General features: G+C 39.2%; 2 protein-coding genes and 1 long non-coding RNA gene across 7 annotated transcripts; 1 reads left to right on the forward strand and 2 right to left on the reverse strand.

The window, feature by feature from the left end:
• Positions 1–853: 853 nt before the first annotated feature.
• mlxip (MLX interacting protein) lies at positions 854–15,136 on the reverse strand. Of its 4 annotated transcripts, none has more exons than XM_027276943.1 (17): positions 14,496–15,136; positions 10,800–10,906; positions 9,611–9,696; positions 9,396–9,485; positions 9,198–9,233; positions 8,601–8,772; positions 8,377–8,466; positions 8,105–8,199; positions 6,795–7,398; positions 6,080–6,183; positions 5,795–5,906; positions 5,598–5,713; positions 5,333–5,440; positions 5,070–5,197; positions 4,840–4,963; positions 3,011–3,140; positions 854–1,833 (listed from the first exon to the last, which is right to left on the reverse strand). In XM_027276943.1, the coding sequence occupies exons 1-17, from the start codon at positions 14,816–14,818 to the stop codon at positions 1,727–1,729; spliced, it is 2,532 nt and encodes an 843-aa protein (XP_027132744.1). In that variant the 5' UTR covers positions 14,819–15,136; the 3' UTR covers positions 854–1,726. The 4 variants fall into 4 exon arrangements, with proteins under 4 accessions (XP_027132744.1, XP_010730813.2, XP_019113073.1 ...); XM_010732511.3 differs by having other exon boundaries at positions 8,601–8,841; XM_019257528.2 differs by having other exon boundaries at positions 9,198–9,239.
• Positions 14,202–19,705, forward strand: LOC109138132 (uncharacterized). The gene is made up of 3 exons (XR_002041839.2): positions 14,202–14,528; positions 14,608–14,719; positions 19,464–19,705. It is a non-coding gene; the product is annotated as an uncharacterized LOC109138132 (long non-coding RNA).
• On the reverse strand, positions 18,063–24,378 carry cfap251 (cilia and flagella associated protein 251). 2 transcript variants are annotated; one of them, XM_027276925.1, is made up of 21 exons: positions 24,226–24,378; positions 23,947–24,180; positions 23,041–23,181; positions 22,835–22,944; positions 22,641–22,749; positions 22,155–22,235; positions 21,976–22,053; positions 21,843–21,884; positions 21,515–21,738; positions 21,243–21,419; positions 20,903–21,153; positions 20,644–20,795; positions 20,245–20,421; positions 19,922–20,106; positions 19,713–19,827; positions 19,441–19,604; positions 19,258–19,348; positions 18,903–19,046; positions 18,583–18,811; positions 18,293–18,412; positions 18,063–18,195 (listed from the first exon to the last, which is right to left on the reverse strand). In XM_027276925.1, exons 2-21 carry the CDS (start codon positions 24,100–24,102, stop codon positions 18,065–18,067), a joined length of 2,877 nt encoding a protein of 958 aa, XP_027132726.1. In that variant the 5' UTR covers positions 24,103–24,180; positions 24,226–24,378; the 3' UTR covers positions 18,063–18,064. The 2 variants fall into 2 exon arrangements, with proteins under 2 accessions (XP_027132726.1, XP_027132721.1); XM_027276920.1 differs by having other exon boundaries at positions 21,837–21,884.
• Between the last annotated feature and the right edge of the window lie 405 nt (positions 24,379–24,783).

A 24,783-nucleotide genomic window follows, 5' to 3' on the forward strand; every position in this document is an offset into this window, starting at 1 on the left:
GAAACCAAAAAAACAAAACAACTTGGTATGACTAACATTTTTTTTAAAAAATGTAGGAAGAGAGAAAAAAACAATCACCACACCTATGTCAAGCTGCAGTGGAACATCAAGGCTTCCTGACACAAGTTAAATCATGTTTCGAGTCTCAGTTTGAAGAGAATTTTTGCTGTTAGCAGTCATCATTAAAATCATTTCTTCTCCCATTAAAATACAATAAAAAGACTGGCTGCACACAAAAAGCTGCACATTCATGAAATAAGAACTATCAGTGATGCTTTTTGGCTTCGTAAATGTCAGAGTAAACTTGTTCTGCAGAAAAGAAAGTAAAAAAAAAAAAAAGTGAATGTCTGCCTGAGAAGTGCTAAACCACAAATAATAATAAAAAAAAGACTAATCAGTCTGCAGAGGTCAGGAGCACTTTATTTGACCTTAAGGCAGATGTTAGTCAGACATGCTGACTGAATCTTCACAGGTTGATGCCAGTAACAGAAAAGACACACTGAACAGACAGGTAAACTACTCTGGTATGGCTTTTGATCTGTATCTTTGAACATAACAGACTGATTCACTGCTGTTCACGTCATAAATTAGTGTAACTAAGAGTAGAAGTGACGTAATCTGTACCCTCACAGACACCATGTTGTCTGACTTGATTTGTTCATAGCTGAATGGAAAATTATTACGCTGACGAGCGCAGCCCTGAGTGATCAACAAAGAAGAGTAAAGACTCCAACAGCTGCTGTGTATTCAGATAAATGTAACACTGTACATGTCAGTGTAGTATATCATGTATCAAGTATGACCTGTACTGATAATTTAGTTATGCTCCCTATGGGGGCTGTAAGTACTATACTTTTTTTTTTTGCTGTAACCTGCCCAGTAGGAACCCATGTATGTAACATACCGTCTCTAAGATGACTGTGATCTCATACAATTTGCAGTTGAACTTGATAAAAATGGGCAGAGCAAGCAAAGCATGAAGACAAATGTTCAGCATGGACGGAAAACCACCATCGTTAAGTGGCAAAGTAACATTCACCTGAGTAAATGAGACAAACGACAATAAAGCTCCCATTTTGTACTAAGTAAGCACGGACTAGCACACGAGTCGCATTTCTGGGAGGTTCAAACCTCTAAAGAAAACAAAAAAAACCCAACAACATTTACTACACTGTCAGCTAGTCCTAAAAAAAAAATCCACATTCATCTTCTCTCCTTGTGAAAAAAGCAACATATCCATACATTTATACATTGGAGAGAGAAGACATATATGCACAATCACTCAATATTTCCCTTTTTTAAACACAACGTTGTGTTTTACATTATAAAAGTGATTTAAATATAAATATATTGTTGTTCAAAAAAAGCAAACCACGAGTACCACCTTCTAATAAAGTCTTTAGATGATCTCCACCTACAGCAGGTGAAATATAAAACAATAAAAGCTTTTTTTTTTGTGCACAGCTGTTATAAACGTCAAAAAGGTGTGCGTCATTCCCAAGAATCAAAGTACTGCAGGACAAATATATGAAGAGTAAAAGTAAGCCAGACCTAGCTTGCATTCATCATTTCATTTATTTTTTTTCAGGGAAGTTGTGGATCTGTGGAAGACGTGGCGACCTTCTCTGAGCGTCTCTAAAACGTAAACTAGTGATTTGTCATTCTGACTGCTGTTAAAAAGTTCATGTGGTGTCCCCGAGTCGTGTCACCTCCTCTTAGAGCAAGGCTACACATCTGTGTGCGTGACGGCCTTTATGGCTTCTTCGGGCAGCAGGGATGGATCGCTAAGAATGGACGTGGTTGTGCTCAACTGGCGAAGGGTGTTCAGCACCACTGAAAAACAATAAAACCACAATTCAATAACCATAACTGGACTGTAACACAGCATTTGGAATCTGTGTAATTTTGGGGAAGTACAACAAAACGTTATTATTGATGTTTTCCGGGTCACTGTGGGCAAAGTTGTCGTTTCCTTTTCTGACTGCAGCATTAAACACATAAAAGTCTGGTGTGTCATGCTGAGGATAATGACTCAGGGGAAATTCGAATTGTTACTTACCATTAATCACTGATTATCTGTCAGTGATTCATTACGTTTGAAGTGGCAGCCCCAAGAGTAATGTACTCAAAAGATGGAGCATTGCAGTTTTTGTATTTTTTTTTCAGCCGTGCAGGCTTGACCTCCTGAAGCAGAGCTGTGACCTGCAAAAACTGTGACTGTGAAAGATAGAAATCTTTTGACGTCGCCAAGTGTAATCTGGCTTAGTTTCGAACACTTTTTTTTTAACTAGTTGGTTTTAACCAATTGGGAAGTAAAAATAATGCATGTTACTAACTAAACTTCTTCCCCGGAGTTTCTGTGCTCTCTCATCCAGCAGGTTCTCATGGATCGTGGTCATTTTTGTTACCATATCTCCATTACAGCTTGTAGTTAGTTAATGATTTGCTGCTGCTGTGCACCTGTGTCTCTATCTCTCTCTCTCTCCACCCGCCCTTCTCTCTTTCTATCTGCCCCTCTCTATCTTTAACTCAACCGGTTGCGGTGGATGACCGTCCACCAATGAGCTTGGGTGTACCCGAGGTTTCTGCCTGTCAAAAGGAAGTTTTTCCTCGCCACTGTCACGGTCTAGTACGGTCTAGACCTGCTCTGTATTAAAAGTGTCATGAGATAACTGTTGTTATGATATGGCGCTATATAAATAAAACTGAACTGAACTGAATTGAAAAAAAAAAAAAAGTATTATCATAATTCAATGAGATGGCAGCTCGAGTGATGTCATGTATCATTAAAGACTGAGATGTTTCCTGCCCTGTCATGGTTTCTCGAAAGCAGAACAATGCGGATTATCAAAGCAGAGATGCTGACAGATAGGAAGCAGAAAATCATGAGTAACTGAATTATTGTATCACAGTACGTGCTAGAAGGAAGTCCCCTCTGGGCTATTCCAACACCACTAATCCTTTCTGCTGTAACCACCAAACAGAAAAAAGAAAACAGTCTTTTACTTACTGGGTCTGAGTGCTATGAGGGAGCAGTGACGATCGAGCCATTGCATTGTGGTCTGATACAGCTCTGCTCTGCTTGTAGTTGACACCATCCCATTGAATGACTCAAAGAGAGGCTTAATGATGATGCTGAACTAGAAAGAATAACGGTCAAGGATCAATCTTACTACAGAGTGGGTCAAGCTCTCCAATCCAGCCTCTCAGCAGTAGCTCAGTTCATAGGGACGTGGCAGGTTCAGGTCCACAATGGACTGGTAGCTGGAGAGGTGCCAGTTCACCTCCTCAGCACTACCTAGGTGTAAGATACTGAAGCCCTACCTGCTCCCAGGGTGCCGCTATGTGGCTCCACCATCTCTCCACATGCTTTTTGTGAGTGTGGTTGTGGCCACTGTGCTTCTCTGCTCACCTAAACAGATTTTCATATATTTTTCACACCGGCGATTATCTACATATCTCTACACTATCCTTAGACTTGTTCTGTTTGTGCACGAACAGGTCTCTTAACTTTAGTAACCACAATACGATAGTTTTACCAGTCTCTGTTAGTCACACTAACTAGCCTAGCTATAGCAATGGCTTCTCTCTCCTCCCCTGCCCGGTGTGCCACATGTTTAGCTACTCCTCGTCCTCCTTTTGCGATCACGGTACTTGTAATAAATGTAGTTGATTTGTAGCTTTGGAGGTGAGGCTGAGTGATTTAGAAACAATTTTCTGATGTTAAATTCAGACAAAACTAAAGTTTTTAGTAATTGGACCCAAACACCTCAGAAACTCTCTTTCTAGAGACTTAGTTACTTTAGACGGGATCATCCTGGCTTCCAGCTCCACCGTAAAGAATCTTGGAGTTGTTTTTGATCAGGATTTGTCCTTTAACGTCCACATAAAACAAATTTCGAGGACTGCATTCTTCCACTTACGTAACATCGCCAAAATCAGACACATCGTGTCTCAAGCGGATGCAGAAAAACTAGTCCACTAGGCTGGACTATTGTAACTCTTTGTTATCAGGCTGCTCCAATAAGTCTCTTAGGACTTTGCAGTTAATTCAGAATGCTGCTGCACGTGTTCTGACAGGAACCAAGATCAGAGATCACATCTCTCCCATTTTGGCTTCCTTGCACTGGCTACCTGTTAAATCTAGACTAGAATTTAAATTTCTTCTCCTTACTTATAAAGCTCTTCATGGTCAGGCGCCATCTTATCTAAGAGGTGCTTTGGTCCTGCACGACGTCCACTACATATATTATTACTGTCATTATTGTTACCATATCTCCATCACAGTTTATACTTAGTTAATGATTTGCTGCTGCTTTGCATCTGTGTCTCTATCTCTCTTTCCACCTGCCCTTATATCTTTCTATCTGCCCCTCTCTATCTTCACCTCAACCGGTTCTCATGTTATTACTGTCATTATTGCTACCATATCTCCATTACAGTTAGTTAATGATTTGCTGCTGCTGTGCATCTGTGTCTCTCTATCTCTATCACAGGTTCCACTGCTACTGTAATCATTTCATCATTCATTGTAATTATTTGTCATTTCATCATTCATTGTGTTGATTTGTTCTGTACACGTGACATCTATTGCACGTCTGTCCGTCCTGGGAGAGGGATCCCTCCTCTGTGGCTCTTCCTGAGGTTTCTTCCACCTTTTTTTTCCTTGTTAAAATGTTTTTTTGTGGACAAGTTTTTCCTCACTCGAACCAAGGGTCTAAGGACAGAGGGTGTCACTCCTTGTACAGATTGTAAAGCCCTTTGTACCCAGTTTGTCTCTTTCTGTTTTGTGACATTTCTGACATATCTGATCTAAACAGCAAACTGTTCAAAGGATACGATCCAGAATTTCCAGTTTTGAAGCGTGCGGTTTTTTACATATTCATTGAACTTCTCTTGCATGTGGTCGAAGCGATTCCGCCTGATGGGCACCCCTGTTGCAGGCAGCTGTTCCTGGCACAAGCTGTGGTTATGCCGTGATGGAGGGACAAAAAAAAGTTGAGAGTTAATGAGTAAGTAAGTGTCTGTGTATAAGAGGTGTGGGATGCATATACAGTGTTTAGACATACTTAATGGAAGCGTTGAGCTCCTCTATCTCCTCACGTAGTCTCTTGACCTCTTCCTGCATCTGCTGCCTCTCCTGCTGGAGCTTCCCAATGTGCTCCACTGTCTTCTGCAAGGTGACTGCGTTACTGATCTAAATGCACAAAGTGAATGAATGCGGTGGGAAAGTAGAAACCAATGTGAAGAAATTTCTGTGCACAAACATTGTGATCAATAATAGTAACGTCTTGTTGTTATGTTATGAAGACACACAGGTACACAGGCTTACATTTGATTGTGACTTTAGAGTGGGAACGAGGTTGCAGAGTGTTTTAAAGCCGATGTTTATGTTCGATCGTCTCTTTTGCTCAGCAGATATGTATGTTGTCCTCCGGCTCTGCCACACAAAAGCATTGGGAATATCACAGAGAGGCTCACTGAGAGTGTGTCGGGTATTTCAAATGACAACGCGAAAAGCTACTGATGTTACAAACAGGGTTATACATTTGTCTGGGCAAAGGTGGACCATTTATTTAAGAAACATAGACACAAACCTGACTTTGTTCAATTTTTATTAGAGGTGTACTGCTGCTGCTGATCAGTGACTGGGGACTAGGAACTTGATCTAACCCACATGGTGATCCTTGACCTGATCCTGGCTGACTGTGAGCTGAAAACAACAAACAAACTTAAGAAAAAGTAGTAGGGTTTGGAGTAATAATGTGCTTTTCTGGGTAGCGTGAACTCTCACCAACACTAGAGGACGCTTTCTGATTTTTGCGGCTGGAAGAGTAAGACTTTTGTTTGGGGACAATCGGCTGAGGAGACTTCTGTGTCTGAGACACAACGTGAAATCCTGGAGGCTAAAATACAAGATAATACAAATTAGAAATAAAAAACATACAAGCCCAAAAACCACAACAATAAAATGTTAAGTAAATGTTGCAGTTCTGTAAGTTGTAATGGAAACTAAGTAATTGTGGCATAAGAAGAAAATTAAACAGTGAAGAAGACACTGACAGAGCTGAAAACATACCCCAAGGTGAGAAGGAGTGATGACCATGCCGGTATTAGGGACCACATCTGCTTTCAGAGGTGTTGGTGTGACAATCACAGCATTAGCATGACCTTGGAAAGGGGCTGAAAAGATAAACATTGACATTAAAGCACCTCACTGTTAGTTTTATGTGCATTTATAAGTAAATAACCCAAAATGAGTAGCCATTTTTTTACCATTTCCTCAGTGGCTTTTCTATTTATGCAGAAAATAAACTCTGTGGTTATTATAACTCTTGACAGATTTTATCTTTTTGAGCTGGTTTCAGGTAAAAAAAAATAGTTTAAATCATGAAAGTGAAGTTTACAAAGCTAAGCAGCAGGGGGCAACATAGGGTCCTAGAGTGGTTGAGGTGTTGGTGTCCATGCACACTTTCTGTCAGCTCTCGTCAACTATATTAACAGTTTAGGTCCAAAATCCTGAAAAATGTCTTTAAATTGTGGAGATGATCATGCAGAACAAAGTTACATTTTCTAAATTTATCAAAATAACAAAAATTCCATTTTAAATCTGACAGAAAGTTTTATCTTCCGTGCTACAAAATCTTACAACACCATCACTGTTAATCAGTGTGACTGAATTAGAGAGACTTGAGCGCTACCTTGTGGTAATTAAGTTAAAATGATCAGACCAACAAATGTTAAATGCACATCTTCTCCAATATCTTAACCATGAGATCAGAACAACGACAGACCTGTGAGGATGAGGTGGGAAGAGGGGAGGGTGTTAGCAGGAGCAATCCTTTGCACAGGGCGGTTTTTGTTGGCACTGGATGACTGAAAGGGGCGAGGCAGGGCAAAAGGTTGAGGGTGCTGGACAGAAGTGGGAGGCAACGAAGCCAAGGGTTGGAGTGGCGTTGGAGGAGGCGGAGGTTGTGTGGATATGGAGCTATAGTTTGAGCCGTGGCTGAAGGTTGTGGCCGATTCGCTGCACGTGACGGTAGAGGAGGCTGTGTGTGTGATCACAGATGCCGCTCCAGTTTCATCCAGCGCTGAGGTGTTGTTCAACGGCGAGGGAACCATGGGTGCCCCTGAGGCCATGTCCTGACCTGAGAGGCACTGTGCCAGAGGATCATGATGGGAAGATAATGGCTGAGAAACTGAGGAAGCTACTGCTGCTTGATCACTGGGCGCTACCTGCCCAGGAAACAGAGGCATGTAGTTTTGTACATAGGGCGCATCACTACCACTGCCACTACCAGTTTGACTGGTTTCCCTGACCATGGGAGAGGAGACGGGCAGGGGGCCAGGAGGGGAGATGTTGTTGGTAGTGAGTTGCATTGAAGGCATTAACTGGGTCTGGCAAGGGATGGCAAAGGAAAAGGGAACAAACACACTTAGTCTTTTCTTCTAGTGCAATATGATACAGAAGAGCTGCAGTTCTATGCAAGTTCATATTAGCTGGAGCAAATAGAAGTGCTTTTTTTTTTTTTTAAGGTCCCTACAGTGGCTTCCTGCAAACTGAATACCAATTTTAAAAAAGAGAGATTAAGATTTAAGATTTTACTTGTTTAAAAACATGCCCATAACTACACTAACATGCTCCTAAAACATGTCTTTGGCATGGATCTTTTTTTGTACCTACAAGCCAGATAAAGACCTACAGTAAAGCTGCATTTATGGACCCAACATACACCCTTAAACATACTCATTACATACAACTAAAATATGGCTTAATAAATATCTTCTGGGGGAGATTCAAGCAGGACGATAGCATGAAAAAGAAGCAAAATATTTAGCCATTTTTTGAGTGTTTGATTCTCAAAAGAATATAAATTTATTGTTAGAAGTTTGAGCAGCAAACGTATGAAAAGTGCTATGCAAATAAAGTTTAGTAATATTATTATGTTACATTGATTTTTGTGTACAACTAAATTAAGACAGAACTATAATAGAAGATGTGAAAAAATAAATGTCTTTAGTCTCGGAGGAATAACACAGTCCTTGCACAATCTCTCATCGTGGTGGTGTGTGTTTGGGACTGTGCCTTGGGTCGGTGTTTTACCTGTGACTGAGAGCTGCTGCTGGGTAGAGGGGTGACAGATGGTGCAGTGAGGGAAACAGAGGGGAAGATGGGCTGACGGAGGCTGTGAAATAAGTCTGGAACAAGAGTCTCTATGTTAGGTAGAGGTTAGTAAAAACCACACTACTTTTTTTATGTTAGGCTTAAGCCAACTGCAGAGTTACAAGAATATGTGCACTTGATTACAGTAAAGTGTACAAAATTAGTGTGTGTGGGCAGTACTCCTGTAGCTATAGGTGGTGCCCTATGGCTACCTTGTAGTGGATCAAAGGAGTCCATGAAGTCTAGGTTGGGTTGTAAGGGGATGAGTCCTGGTTGGATCATGTCTGCGTTCCCTGCGTGAGCTGTGGAAGGTAGGCAGAGGTGGGGAAGACATCGAAACATTTTGACAGATACACAACATATTATTGAGAGACAGCACTAATATTAAATCAAATATTGATCTTAAAAGAAAATAGATAGCTGATGATTTTCTCACCGATCTCCCTTGGATTGGGCCACGCTATGGGCTGGTGCGAGGCTAACGTAGAGAACAACGTGTCTGAAAACTCAGACATCAGAACATCCATGTCAAAGAGGGGGTCCATCTCCATAGGAGCAGGCGTTTCATAATGCTTACGAGGCACACGACGCGCCGCAGTCTCTTCATCCTGATAAAATGAGACACGAAGCATGTCTGGAGAGACTTCTCCAAACAGCGAAAACTGCTCCGCTGGGCCCTTTGAATATTCAAAATGCAACCACCAGGCCAGTTAGTGACACACAAGCATGCAGTACAAGCATGAGTACAGCAAAAATGTGATGACTACTCTCCACACATGCAATAATCTCATCTATATTTATAATCTAATCTATGTTACGAGCTACATTAGGTGCAATCAGTCAAAAGGACTTTGTTTGCATGGTCAAAGATGCAATGTGAAAATAAAAAAGTACATAAATAATGTGAGGATGACTGGGTTAGCATGGGTTAATGGCATCAGTATCAACATCTGGTTGAACAGATGCTGATAGCAGTGTTTATATTGATACTAACAGCACTTTGGTGAGTTGAGCATGATGTAGTTCTCCATACCTTAAGCAAGCTCGAGAGGTCCTCGTCTTTGTGCTTCTGTAACTATAAAAGAATTAGTGAGTGCTACATTAGATAAACACGTTTTGTTTACATGTTTTATGACCAATCAAAGAAACAGGATACATCTAAGAAAAGCCCAGCATTCCCCTGTCAACAACTGAAATGTTACAGAGTATTTATGAATAAATTGAACAATACCCTTTTCTTAAAGTATGTTCTCCATTTGTGGTATTCTCTTATGACAATTTCAATTCTTCTTTTCCAGCATTTCCCCTCTGCGGAAATAGCCTGCAAGAAAGATGAAGATGAGAAATAAACACGAAGCACAAAGAAAGGAAGTGACAAAAGGAAACATAAAACTAAAAAGACATCCAAGTGTTTGGCAAACTGAACATAAAATGATCCCTCTTCACCTCAGCAGGACGATGTATGTCCATGTCCATATTTCCATCCAGGGGAGTCACAAAATGACAAACAGGATTATCCCTTCTCTCCACATCTGGGAATAGAAAAACAACCTTAAAATCACCCTTGACAGTGGTGGTCAGAGTATGGCCTGGTATCCCTGCTCCAGATATTCAGTTGTGACAATATATAAGAACATTTGAGCAGTTAAGAAATGGTTATGGTCTTCCCAAGACAGCTTTCTTTTAAAACCTGCAGCTTAGAACATTTCTGACAACGCATAAGGAACTTCTCCTATAAAACAGTTCTTAATAGAAATACAAAAAAAATTATTAGTAGATTATATAATATATTTTTGTCCATGAATACACAAAAATCCTTACAGATAAAGCAGAGACGGGAGGCAGAAATGGATATGATTGTACCACAGGAAGCCTAGACGGGAGGCAGAAATGGATATGATTGTACCACAGGAAGCCTGGGAGGAAGTGTGTAGTGAGGCACAAGTTCAAATACGTGGAGGGAATTTAAGTGGAAAATAATTACTAGATTTTTCAGAACGCCATAAATAGTATCTAGAATGAGGCAGTCACATTCTAGCTCATGCTGGAGAATCACACCCATATATTCTGGTTATGTCCCAAACTAAAGACATTCTGGGGAGAGATATTTGATGCTAATTTTCTAAAAGGATATACCTCAAGATACTACTGTGGCCCTATTAGGAGTAATGCCTAAAGGTCTGAATGGGAGGTTTAAGAAATATCTTTAAAATATATTACTTGAAGTGCATAACTATTAGATGGCTGAATCCCCCCCACTCCGCTTCATATAACACATGGATCCAGAAGGTTTGGGACCTCTATCAGATGGAGTACATTACACATACACATACTGCATAAATGTCTAAAGATCACAAAAGTGGCATTTCACTTCAAAAGGAATTCGCCTCACTATTCCAATACTTTCTGCGAACGGGTCATAGCTCTGCTCATAGTTCATGAAATGCTTGACCCAGTTTGGGTTTAGTTTTGAGACCTGAATAAGAGCTGAGCTGCTATTAGTTCCTCTCACAAAACTGCTCATGACATGTTAACAAACTGTTTACTAATGCAGGAAATGCAAAAACTTTTATTGTCTTGACACAATAAAAAAACAGAGCTCTCTCTCTATCTATGTACAGTGTAGAACTCTTACATTGCATATACCAGGCTCTCCATATGGCGTTGTTGAGTCGAATCTTGTCTCTCCAGAGCAATTTTAGACCTTTGAAGTTCTTCCATTTGGGAGATACCAACTTACCACTGAAAAGACAAGACAAGAAAATGAACAAGTGAATTAATGTATGAAGTCATGAGAGACATGATACATTCTGTATAGTAAATATGACGACTGAACTTATACAAGCAGATGCCCAGTATCTCAGCAAGAATTTAAACCTTCAAAGTCTGTAGTGTTTTCCTTCAGAAGAAGCTCTTCGCTAATATTCTTGCTTAAACAGGATCATCAAAATGCTCTCTTTATGTTAGAGGTTTGTTTTTATAACGGATATATTCTGCTCAGCTTTAATAAACACCAGCATGTTGTCTCAATCAGAATATTTTAAAATAAATAATAAAATATAAACCAATAAACAATACAATAAAAACCTGATTTTGACACTAATACTGCAGCTTGACCTCAAGTTTTAATAACTAATACTGCCGCTTGACTTCAAGCTTTAATAACTAATACTGCAGCTTGACTTCAAGCTTTGCTTGCTGTAACACTGAGCCAGCATCCGTCATTCAGTAAAAGGTAAAAGAGCACTGTTTGGGGAACAGGTGTTACATATCTGATGACTGACTATTTCACTGACAGAGTGGCTTGAATTTGGCTCTGAATGCTGTTGCCGTAGGCTGTGGAACAATGGGCCTAAAAAAAATTGTACATAATACATACACGTACAAAAAGGTAAAGGTCACCTTGACCAACACTGGCTATTGAAAAGAAAAGTAAAGCAAGCAAAACAAACAAAGCAGGAATCTGTCAAGGTCAAGCTCAATAAGAACAAATCACCGCTGTGATATGAAGACAAGAAGTCCAATAAAAAGAGAGGAAACTATAAACATTTGGTGCTCTACTAAAGGAAAAACACAGAGACTTCAGAGGAATTCATTAGTGAGCACTGCTCTGGTTACAGGATGTGTAATTCATGATTACAGCTCAGTGACAGCGCTGTAGTGCTGGACAGTGTTCGAAGTCAAACAGGCAAGAATAATCGACTGAAACATTGCAGACACACTGACCCTATAATACTCTATACCCTTTAATATCTACCTGTTCACTTGGTGGATTTCAGGCAAAACGTATCTGACATGACAGTAAGAGTCTGCTGATCCTCTTAGCAGTCGCTACAACATAAATAAACTTTGTGCATCATTTTAACAGGACAGGAGACGGGGACAATCAAGAAAAATATAAGGCTTAGCTCACAGTTTCCCCTCTTTCCATCCTTCCTGTCCTTTCTTTTTTCACAGCCTATCCTTCCTGTCACATCTTTTTCACTCTATCCTGTTCTCATTTGACTCCTTACTTTCTGTGTGAGTCCTCGGGAGCAGAAAGAGCTCAATAAGCACGTGGGTCCAACTTAGAGTCAGTGCTATAGGGAGAAACTTTGCAGGCTCTCTTTTATGTACATGAATACTCAGCGCTTCTCCCCTTTTAAATGAATGACAACAGCAGAACAGTGACTGGTAGTAGTGTTTTCCTGAGCTATAAATAGTGAATCCAAGTTGGTACCATTTGCAAAGTCAGAGGGAATCCTCTGAGCAGATGGCTCTGCACCAAAGCTACAGTAACCCTACAGCTGTGAAAAGAGAACCACAGGCAACACGAGCCTGGTATTTCTTTTTACAACTCGCCTCCGCTACACTTTTACTGCTTTTACACCGTCTAAAGCTCATAAATGCATCAACATTCACTGTCCTGGTATCTGTCTTTGGTTGCCCTTTCAAGAAGCCAGATGATGAATTACATTGTTTAAGGATTTTTCTTTTTTTTTTTTAAAGGAAGTGCAGCACATGACACACTCATAAACAGGAAAATTATGGCACAACAATAGTCATGCTGTTCTTGCTTCTCTTTTACATAATAACAGAGTAAATATCCTCTGTTATGCTCTTTGTCAGACTAAGAATATTTAACTTAAATACCCTTAAATTAAGTTCTTTTTTAAGAAATCGGCTTCCTGAGTAGCTTTGTATAATCATTCTGGCTCTAGTTTTCTGGCTCTAATTTGAGGACATTTGAGTGTGTATCTCATTTGTCAGCATTTGAGTTGTTTCATTAACTAAATGATAAAACTCAAATTAAACTGGCTGATAACTTCCAGAAATACTTGAATAACTTGATAATTATGCAAGGCAGGCAGAGCCACATGGGCACATTTGAACTGGCTCTTTCTTTGGGAAATAATTTGGACTAGAATTCTCATAATAGTTGGTTTACACAGCGATTGAGACAGATACAGAAGTCTTGAAACAGTGCATATCTGTTCCCACCACACACTTTGACAGGGGTGGAGCCAGTTGATGCCAATTATGATTAAAAAAACCCAAATTAGCATAACACTGGCACTCACTCAGTGGTCTCATACCTTGCATTCATTTGTCCAAATCTCCCCAAATGCACTTGCATTAGAGTAATTTGTGGTTCACCAAATCTACCATCTGACAGCAGCTGAACAAGAACATTGTGTACTCCGTGTGCCATTATGACAATCTTATGTGAATATGACTGAACAAGTCTGAGCGGTAAGTTCGCCTTTTCCTATCATCTTATGTTATGCAATGAAGGATGATGTCAGAATGATCTGATACAGTGTTGCACAGCTCATGGCAGCTTTGACAGGATGTGCTATGGTGGTTCATGGCAGAGTCTCATTAAAACAAAGATCTCTTCTCCTTTTTTTTAAGCTAATAATGTCGACTAAACCAGTGACGGAAGGTAAATTCACACATTTGTAGTGCTTGTCTGCTACTTTATGCTGGTTAGAGACTTATAAATATTGTATTGATGGGAATTTTAGATGGCAAGAAGGAAAATTGGCTAACTGACATTTTTAGGTTATATTAATTTATTCACTTATAATCATTTTCTCTCAAAAATAAGATGATTTTTACTCCCTTCCTTTTTTACTTTTCTTTCTCTCCAGATGTTTATTTATTAACGGGCCACTTCATTAGGTACACTTGCACAAACCAAAGTGATCCAATACAACAACTCTGCCACTAATTCTACGATTACGAAGCTTATAATACTTCATTTTTTGATGACATTGTCAGAGAGGAAATAAATGTACTTTATGTTTATTATTGAAGTTGTGGTTTGCTGTAGTGTTGAACTGGACCGTATTATATTGATGCATATTATATTATGCGGCACCTTTCAAAAGGTAAAGGTAAGGTAAACATGCAGTGCTTAGAGCAAATAAAAACACAGAAATTATACAATGAATTGAATCTGGCAAAATAGATAAACACATGAATGGCTATGTAATTATAAAATGTTAGAATAAGGTAGGTTTCTACTTGTTATATCTAATATTATGGCCCTCTCGTGTATGTGAACTGCTACCTTAATAATAAACACAAAGTGGACTTGGCAGTGTCAACAAACCTGAAACATTACAAGCTTTGTAGGAGTAGTAAGGGCAGAGTTGTTGTATTGGATTACACCTGATGTTCTCATCTCATCTCATGGTCAAGCGGGAAGTTGCATGACTCGTGACTGCAATTTCACACCAGGGAAAGGACTCAAGTGTGTGTGTGTGTGTGTGTGTGTGTGTGACAGAGAGAGAGCGAGCTCAAAGTGAAACCCACCGCCCCCACGCGAGCTGCTACAAGTACTCACCTGTACGCGAGAGTCATGCACTCAAACAGCTTGGTGAGCGAGGCGTCTATGGACAGGTGAGACATGCTGGCTTTGCCGAAACGATAAGTCTGACAGGTCTGTTTGTTGACAGTGTCGAAGTCGTAGCCTTTCTTCGGTGGGTGCTCGCTGTGGGGCGAGGACACCATGAAGTGTCCGCTGTGGATGATCTGAGACTCCAGCCCGTCCGCCCTCCTCAGCCCCAGGTGAGTCTCCTCCGCGTCGGAGTCGTCCTCCTGCTCCTGCTTTATGCACGCCGGTGGGCGACGGTATTTCTGCCGTGAAGCCGTCTCTCTGGTAGCCATATCGGCAACACACACACACACACCAGACAAATAGCTAACGTTAGCCAGCGAGCTAGGACAATAAAACTCCCACTTTCATGAGGCTCTGCTGCGAGACGCGGTCGGGTTAAAGTTTGTCAGCTTGGTGTTGTGCAGTCCGAGTCCCCCGTTCACTCATGACTTAAAGCTCGCTGCTGCTGGTTAATAAAGTTGACTTGTTGTTGTCTTGTTAGATAGTTGACGTAAAAGTCGCAGCAGCGACCAGCTGACAAAAAAACTGCTCCTCTATCCGGAGCAGGAAGTTCCTGTGTCAGAGCGCCTCTGATTGGCCGCGGTCAGAGCCCCACCCACCGGAGGACTCAAAATAAACCTGACGCGACAGGTCCGAGTTTCTGCTGAGGTGTCTGCACACACAGACCCTGTCCGAAAAATTAGAATATCATAGAAAAGTTAACTTGTTTCCATAATTCAATTAAAAAGGTTAAACTTTCATAGATTATAGATTCAGGGCCCACAATTCAAACAATTTCAAGTATTTATTTGTTTATTTTTTTTACATATTTTGGGCTTCCAGCTCAAAAAATCCACGAAAACAGGAATTCAAAAAATTAGAATACTGTGATGAAATCACCATTTACTTCTCAGTTTTTGCTGAAAAAAAAAGAAAGAAATTAGGATCACATCAAATCAATCAAAATATGGTACTTTCTAATTGATATGTCAATGTTCAATACTTGGTTGGGAATCCCTTTGCCTTAATCACTGCCTCGATGCACCGTAGCATTGAGGCAATCAGCCTGTGGGAGTTATGGAAGCCCAGATTTCCTTGATGCTTGCTGTCAGCTCTTCTTTGTTTTTGGGTTTGGTGGCCCTCCTTTCCTCTTGATAATACCCCATAGATTCTCAATGGGGTTTAGGTCTGGCGAGTTGACTGGCCAGTCAAGCACTGTGATGGCATGGGCATTAAACCAGGTTTTGGTGCTTCTGGCGGTATGGACAGGGGCCAGGTCCTACGCTTCCTACGTTGGCTCAGGCTCAGAAGTGGTTTGACCCGAATTATGGAAAATAAGTAAACTTTTCTATGATATTCTAATTTTTTGGAAAGGGTCTGTAGATGCATAGTCATATACTAAAGCTAATACTATCTTGGCGCCGCTGTCAGATGTGTAGATATGATGTAGAAAATGATTTCTTTTAAATGGATAGATAAGCGGTCAGGTCAAAGGTTAAGGCCCATAAGTGGGCTAACCTGGGAATGGAAATTCACTGGAAATATAATAAAACTAAATAGTATTTCTTTCAAGAACAAATTAACAGTGATTAAAACAACATGGGCTTTCTAACAATATAAATAAAATAATAATTATACTAAATGGAAATTCTACTGGAATATTTAAAGGATATTAAATAAAGATTTACTTTCTTTGAAAAAACATGTCTACAAATTTATTCTAGGCTATTTATGCAATAGTTAAAAAAAATAGTGAAAATTTAACAACCGCATTTCATATTCGGTTTCGGTATTCGGCCAACAATTTAATTTTTATTCGGTTTCGGTTTCGGCAGAAAATTTTCACTTCGGTGCATCCCTAATTGTAGAACATAAAAAATAATGTCAGTTACTTTGCTGAGTAACTAATTACTTTTACAGTGTGGTAACTGAGTTACTAACGCAACTACTTTTGGGCAGAAGTAATTTTAACTGTAACTAATTACTTTTTAAAAGTAAGATGAAAACACTGCTCTTATCTATCTGTCCCTCTGACTCGAGTTATTATACTGCATGTTTGGGGCGAGTTATTTAATTGTATGTTTTGGGGGCATAACCTACTAATATAAGGGCTTGTCCCGCATAATCAGGAGAGTCTCATCATTCGGCCAGGGGCTCTCCAAGTAACGTTTTACTTGTTACGATACTGAACTTATTGTAATAAATTTGTTATACAACTAAGACAGTGTCGGCAGAGTTTCTCTTCAAACATCTTCAACTGCATCACCACTGAATATACGACACTGTTTCCAGAGGAGTTCATTAAAACATTAAATTCAATTCCAGCAGAATCATTAATTAATCAATGTGCAACATACAACTTTTATATTCTTTATTAAATGGTGTTGACATCCTGAGCAGGGGCGCGGCCAGGAAATTTGGGCCCCATGACAAAAAAATCAAATTGCGCAGCTGTTGTCACCACATCTCTAGGACCTAACTATCCCATCAAAATCTTTACATAATCTCATCAAAGGCTTGCAACTGTTTTGCGTCTTGTAGTTCAATACATTACTAGCACAGTATTTACTGCTGGTGATTTGTACATGCATGCAAGTCTGCATACAGTATGCAGTGCAGTTCACTATTTGATGCGAGATTAAAAGCCACCATAAAAATGTGCTAAAGGCCTTTTTTTTTTTTTTTTTTTTTTTCCAGTATCAATGTATTTTATTGTAAAGTTTCAAAATGGAAACTCTCTTAACTTAATGAACGATTAAAAAAAAAAAGAAAAGTGAACAAACTTAAAAATATATTCAATTTTCAATCATAATAAATTGACATCATCCTCTCAGCTGCACATATGTCACAATATTTTTTGGGCCTCTGTCAGTCATGGGCCCTTTGATTGTCCTAACTTTCCCCCCCTATACGGCGCCACTGATCCTGATTAAACATGCACTAATAAATATATCAGAGAATGAATACACTCTAGAGGGAAATTCTTTTGGAATGCTATCTTTATGGATATTGATTGGCATAAAGCCTGGCTTGTTCCTTTTTAAATTCTGTGTCACAAATAAAATCAGAGAATTACTTTTAAAAATACTACATAACATATACCCATCTAAAGCATATATATCAAAATTCTTTGACATCGATAACAAATGTACCTTTTGTAAAACCAAACCTGAAAATGTAACTCATTTATTTTATGGTTGCCCGTATACTAGCACATTTTGGAAAGAACTTGAGAATTATATACTGTAAAACAAAACGTAAAATTAGCATTGAGGAAAAAAAACATTATATCTTATTTTGAATACAAAGAAAAGAAACTATGTATTATTGTCAACCTCTATATTTTATTAGGGAAATTTCACATCCATAAATGCAAATTTTAAGATTCATCACCATCATTTAAGCTATTTTTATTGAATTTGACTATTATTTTAAGTTTCTTAAGTTAATTACTAATAAAAAATGTCTATCTATAATGAATATTCATGCAGATATTTTCGTCCTTCGCTCTCCCTGGCCAAAACTTTCAGTTACTTTCAGTTACGAGGTGAGGACCTGCCACTCTGTTCGGTTAAAGACGGGAAGCCCAGGATGTGACTTGCAAATGTCTCCATAGATATCACATCTGGGATTGCACACTCCAGCACTGTATATTTTGAATCTCCACCTGGACACATGCACACACACACATAAAAAATCAAATATGTTTTTCAGCTATTATGTGAATTTTTAGGTTATTGTTTGTAAGTTTCTCTGTTCCATACCGTCAGATTCATGATCAGAAGATTCCCCTCCTGATGCTCCTTCTTCTTCCTCGTCCTCTTCATTGAGGCCTAAAAGTCTCGTGAAACACTCTGCTATCTCTTCTTCTGTCATAGGTTCTCCTGTCAAAGATAGTATCAAAAATCTGCACACGTTGGACAATACAGGATTACAATAAGAATTGTATGTAGAAATGGAAAATGTTACAGAGAATCAAGATTTTTCTCAGTGATGGGGCAGTCATACAGCTAAAGTGGCAGACTAATCGTTTTCTGAATGTCCTGTGGTGTACCTCGAGTCTGTAGAAGTTCAAGCAAGTCATGTCTCTGCAGAACAGGCTGTCCTGTCCTATCACAGGCACCAAGGACACGAAAAGCTTGAGCAATCTCATCGTGAGAGATGCCGAAGGCTGGTCGATGGTTGACATACAGCTTGATAAACTCCTCCAGGTCGATGTCGGTCACATATTTTCCTGTTTCAGCATACCTGCTGAACTTGACCTCGTTGAGCATATCTTCTATCTGGTAAAAATAAATAAATAAACAAAACAAATTGTAGCTAGGTCTGAGATGTAAAAACAATTTGCGCTTGAAAAATGTCACTTCATTGTACCTCTTTCTCAGACGGGAAGTAGTTCAAAGCTCTCATTAGAGAGGGAACCTCTGACAGGGGGATTGTGGTCAACACTTGTTGTTTCTTCATTAAGTTAGTGCCTTGATGGGAGATTTGGCAGTAATAGAAAAACTCCTCCATTTCCTAAAGACAGAAAAGAGAGAGTCTATGGTTAAAATAATATCAGATGACTCATTTAATGAAATATAAATAATACAATTTGCTGGAATAAGGGCACTATACCAATACAAAACCTCAATAAAACTCAATAAAAACTGAAATACTAACTTATAAGTAAAACTTTAAATATTTAACATATATATAATATAAAGTATATGCCAAACATTTAACTCACCCGGTAGAACTTGCCATCTCTGCCTCCCTCTAACAGAGTGTAAAAGGGCACAATGTCCTTTCCTCCCAAGGCAGCTGCTGCCTCCAATGCACTGCATTCACAACAAGAGAGAGGGTTACCTTCAGAAAACATGATTACATTGCTCATGCATTTACTCTGCTGCTCGGTACTATTAAACCTTACTTGAAGCTTATCTCCCATAACAGGACACTGTAGTCAGATCTTCCTGCAGTGAAAACAAATCGTCCGTCGTAGGAGCATGCCAAAGCAGACACCCCTGTTGGATGGCAGATCAAAGCATTGGACTTGTAGGGGTTCCCATCCAGAGGCAAAATCTGGAGACCCAACTGGAAATATAAAAGACTCTTAGTGATAATAACTGTGTATTTCTGATAAATGTCATTTGATAAAATGCCACATACAAAATAAAGCAGATAAAAACGTCCAATACTGACCTTGTCCTCTGTGATGTATGCCAGGTAATATGAGTTTGTCTTGGCTGCTTTAGACAAGGGTAGAAGCTCCACTTTCTTGATAGGAGAGCCATATGTTGGGCCGAGGAGAGTCTTTCTGTTTTTGTAATACACATGTATACCTTTTTCCAGTATTTGTGGTGACAACAGTTCACAAAATACAAAAATAATCTGATCACTGTTTCACAGACCTGCACATCTTGGTAGTGCTGTTCAAAAGCTTTATCTTGTATTGGTCTGAGGCAACAAGAAGAAATTGCTCTGCAGTGAGGGGGGGATACCAAGTCATGCACAATGGCACAGCGCTTTGCTCAATGCGCTCCGAACTCAAGATGAGAAGATTATTCTCTTCACTTTTTTCCAGGTCGTACTCCACCTATTATGCAGTCCAACATGAACACAAAGAGGTGTTGGTGCTAAACATTTGGCATAAAAAATGCTATGAATACATAACAATTCATCCAAAACACACACACTAGTCTACAGTCTTACAACTTTGACAAAGCGGACTAACCAGTCGGCGGTCCATTCCCAGAGAGAGCAGTCTGGGCTGGGTGCTGTCTAGGTGAATGCCAAAAAGGAGGTCTTTGATGGGCTTGTAGTGGGAGCGGTATCTGCCCAGATACATCCAACGAGGCGAAGAGCCTTTATTGGTCTGAAAGTGGAACACTGTCACAGCTTTTCCGACATCCTGAACAAGGAAATGAATCATCATCATGTCATACTTAAAGTTATACAAATGTTAAAGCATAGAGGTATAGATTTGCCATAATTATAGGCAATGACAACCTATTTCCCTTCATTCCCATCTTAACAATAGGCTAACATAATATCACAAATTCTAGTCCAGAACCACTGTTGCCAATAAATAAGTATAAACGTTACACTTCCTAATCAAAAGGGGCTTGCTCACCGCAGTGGCAAGATACTTGGAGTCTGGGGAGAAAGTGATGTGTTCAATGCTGTCTTTAGTGCAATGAAAACACTCCTCTGGATCACTTTGTAAGGTGCTGCTGTTCAGTATGTGAACAGCTCCAGTGCCAAAGCCAACGGCCAGGTAAAATCCTGTTCAGAGACAAAAAGGTAGCTCTTTATATCATAGAATCAGAAATACTTTAATAATCCCAGGGGGGTTACATCAGCAAAGACAGTCAGTAAACGTATTGGCTCACCTTGAGGGTCAAAAGCAACACACTGAATCTGCTTCTCTGTCTCGAAGGCCTTACTACAGATGATTAGTTTGATGTTATAGTCCCACACTCTTAAAATACCCCCTTGACTGCCCATGGCCACAGCTGGCTGTTTGGGGTGGCAGGCCACTGCATGTAGAGGCTCACTATCTGCATGTAGCAGGATTTGAGACGTGTTTTTCTGTGCTTTCACATGTACTATGGTGGAAGTGACTGTGGACACAACAAAGTTCCTGTAGAAAAAGAGGTCATCTTGGGTAATTTACCATAACAGTTGACATAATGAAGACACTGAAGACATAATAGATTGTATTTTTTCTACCTGATGATTAATGGTTTTTCCTCTAGACTGCAATCCTTCAGGTATCCCTCTGCACTTTCTTTGGAAAAGGAAATGGAAACGATTGCGTCCAGATTGAATTGAGTGTAGGAAGTGAGAATGCTGAATGACTCATCATAAAACTTGATATGGCCTCGAGTGTCACCAGTTACGAGATGGCTGTGATGTCAAACAAAGAGAGATTAGAGACCAATATACACAATACATGCCACTTTTATTAAACAGTAACAATGAATATTTCTGGCACTGGCTACCTGTCAGTTACAGCGAGAACAGTGATTGGATCTTTCTGAAGGTGAAAGGTCCTTATTTGATCTTTGCCGGCAGGTTGATTTGCAGCAAAGCATTTCAGCACTTCCCACACCACAAGTTCGCCTGCTGCAGTTGCTGTTAGGACCTGAGGCTTTGTCCAGTGAAACACAGACGGGTTGGGTGACCATCCAACCATGTTGGAGGTTTGAGCAGTGTCAGGAGAATGCTAAGTAAATACAGAAGCATCAGATCCAATTAAGTATTTTACAAAACGATTAATTCTCTGACAATTTGATACCAGCTTCTACTAATTTTTTGGACTACCTGTGCCTTTTTCAGTTTCCTGGCAAAGTACTGCAGACCTCCCTTCCCCTAAAAAAAACAACAACAGCGGATTATTGCAATAAACACAAACATCACAGCTATATCATGTATTTTAATTAAAAGTAACTGCAGGACTCACTGTGCTGTAAAATAACACGTGGCTTTTACTGCTGCTGAGCAGCTGAGTGCTATCATTTGGATTAAAAAGGATGTAACCCTGAAAAACAAAATCCAACATTTGAATGTTTTATCTCCTGAATGCCATATTCATAAAGTTAAGTGACATTTAAATATCAGAAGAAGACAAAGGTTACTTACTTGAAAACCATGTTTAGGACTGAGTTGTGTAAACCACAAAGGCTTCTCTGTTTCATTTGTCCAATCCCATATACGCACACACTGCGAATAGATCATCAATAGACAGCACAATAGTCATTTTCTAAGATGTTTTTGTATTTTGTGAGCTTGGTGTTGTGAGGTTACATCAAGAAAGAGTGCAAATCTGAGATATTGATCATTTGAAAAAAAAACATACTTAATATTTGTTTAATTTTTTAACGTAAAATTGTTTAAAGATCCTACATATAGGTATAATTATTTTACACTATCCTGTCATCAATAGAGATTTTTTGGAGTTCTTACATTTAAAATAATAGAAAGCCATCTGGGTTGTCACACTCTTGACATTCATTTCAGAGAAGAAGTATACAAAAAAAAAGGTTGTGCATTTGACAGTCTAGACTAAACAACTCTTATTACAGTCTGGATTTTTTTGTCCATTTCTAACCATGACGTCAAACTCACTTGAACTTCCTCAGACCCAAGGGTCACCAGACGTTTTGTGTCTCTTGAAAATGCCATCGCAGTAACAACCCCCTCAGGGTGGCAATCAAAGAATGTATGCACAGGAATGCTGGAAAATGTATCATACAAGTGGTTATCAACCAAATCAAAGTTTAATACATAAAAATACATTAAAATGTAGAATCAATATCTACCCAGAGTATGAGTCCCATATGATCAATGTGCTTTTTGGCCCCTTGTCTGCTGTTGCAATCCAGCGTCTGTCTTCACTCACACATATACATGAGATGGGGCTGCAGTGACCCTGACAAGATTATTATATTTAAATCAACACCGTTTAATTCGACACTGTAACCTGCTATAACTTACTTGATCTGAAGGAACTGATCGGGATTTTTACCTTAAGTATGTGCTGAGAGTTTGAAGTATAATTATATATGATCCCAGCATGAACTGCAGCATAGAAGACCACCAGCTGACCTTCATCTTGCAGACTGAATGTCGGAAGAGCAGGATTCATCCCAAACACCCATTCGAGTGACTGAATGAAGAGCAAATTTGCTGTATTGTTATTAACCATTTAAAGTTCTTAGATAGTTAAGCCCCTTATCTAAGGGAGTATGTTTTCTTTGAACATTTTTCCTTGAAACTTTCTTAGATATGTGGAAGGAAGGGGAAACAGGAAGTCTAGCCCGAAGAGCAGGCAGAGTCTATAAAAAGGGAAGACAGGGTTTGAAGCTTGATTTGGTATGCTTCATTTTTAACATGTTTAGAAGCATTATTTTAATATTAATACTACAGGACCATGAAATCATTCTTTAGCTATTTGTTACATAAAATCTTTTCCTTGTTGGACTTTTCATGTTTGGTAAGGGGCAAAAAGCTTGGAGTGATAGTTTAAACACATCAGCCAAGTAACAGAGATATTTTAAAATAGTTTTTAGTCTCTTAACACAATATTAACATGTTGATCTCTGAATATAGACTCCAGTCACCTCAATGAGGATTGAGTTTCAGTTTTGAAAAGTATATTATTTACTTTACATTGCACATGTCTAAAGTTTTCATTGGTATATTAATTTGCTTTAGAGAAGCCACACACTGTTTCTCCCAGGTTTATATGATTTTAACTTATCACTATTTATTTCGGGGGAGTTTATTACCATATTAAAGGGTGGACTGAGTGGTAGTGCAGCCATTTAGCACGTATTAATAAAAAAATATTTTTTTTGTCCAGCAGTCTCTGGTTTCAGTTTGTTCTGGGTCTTGTGCATTAGGTAACACATAGACAAATTGGCATGCTTACCAATGCATGTGTTCCAGTAGGAGTTGTCTTCTTTGAGAAAAGTGTGTCCCTGGTTGCAGTGTAGACTTGAGACTTCCCATTTCTCTTGAATAAACCAGCCTGTGTTTCTTCTCCCGGTTTCTCTCTGCTCTCTGCCTTAGCTTCAGCATCCGACATGATGTCCAACCACACAGTCTCTAACAGGTAACGTTAAGTTATAGCCAAAAAGTAACAAAAACGTCAGACTAGAACGATGTCACAATAAAAAATAAAGTAACAAAAACGTCAGACTAGAACGATGTCACAATAAAAAATAACCTTAAACACATCAGAATAATATCAATTGTTGCTGTATGTTTGCCTGTTTTTGTTTTAACTTAAATGCCTGAAAAATCTCCAACGTTGGCTTCTGTGAAGCGTCTCGTTGCCTAGTTACCGCCGAGAGAATGAAAGACGTTAAAATATAGACGTTATTTCAAATTAAAAGCACAATTACTCATAGGCGTAATCACTCGGGTGCCGTTACTAGTTACTTTGTATAGTAACTCTACACTTTACTTCTATTACATCCTGCGTATTTTGTAATGTAATTATTGAATGTAAACTCCCAGTCACCGTGCATAATTTTGAAAGTACTTACCGGAAGTTACGAAACAGTGTATGAATATGTCTTTATACGGTCAGTGATTCATATATGGAAGAAAATACCATTTCTGTAAGTAATTAATTAACTAAATTAGACAATCTGGAAATATTTTCAACCAAAATAAACAGACTTTAACACAATACATAAATTTAATATGAAGAAAATAACAAGCATATGATTTTTCAGTGATTTCAGGCAAATGTATGTTTTAT

Source organism: Larimichthys crocea, chromosome III (assembly GCF_000972845.2).
Source record: "Larimichthys crocea isolate SSNF chromosome III, L_crocea_2.0, whole genome shotgun sequence".
Taxonomy (NCBI): domain Eukaryota; kingdom Metazoa; phylum Chordata; class Actinopteri; family Sciaenidae; genus Larimichthys; species Larimichthys crocea.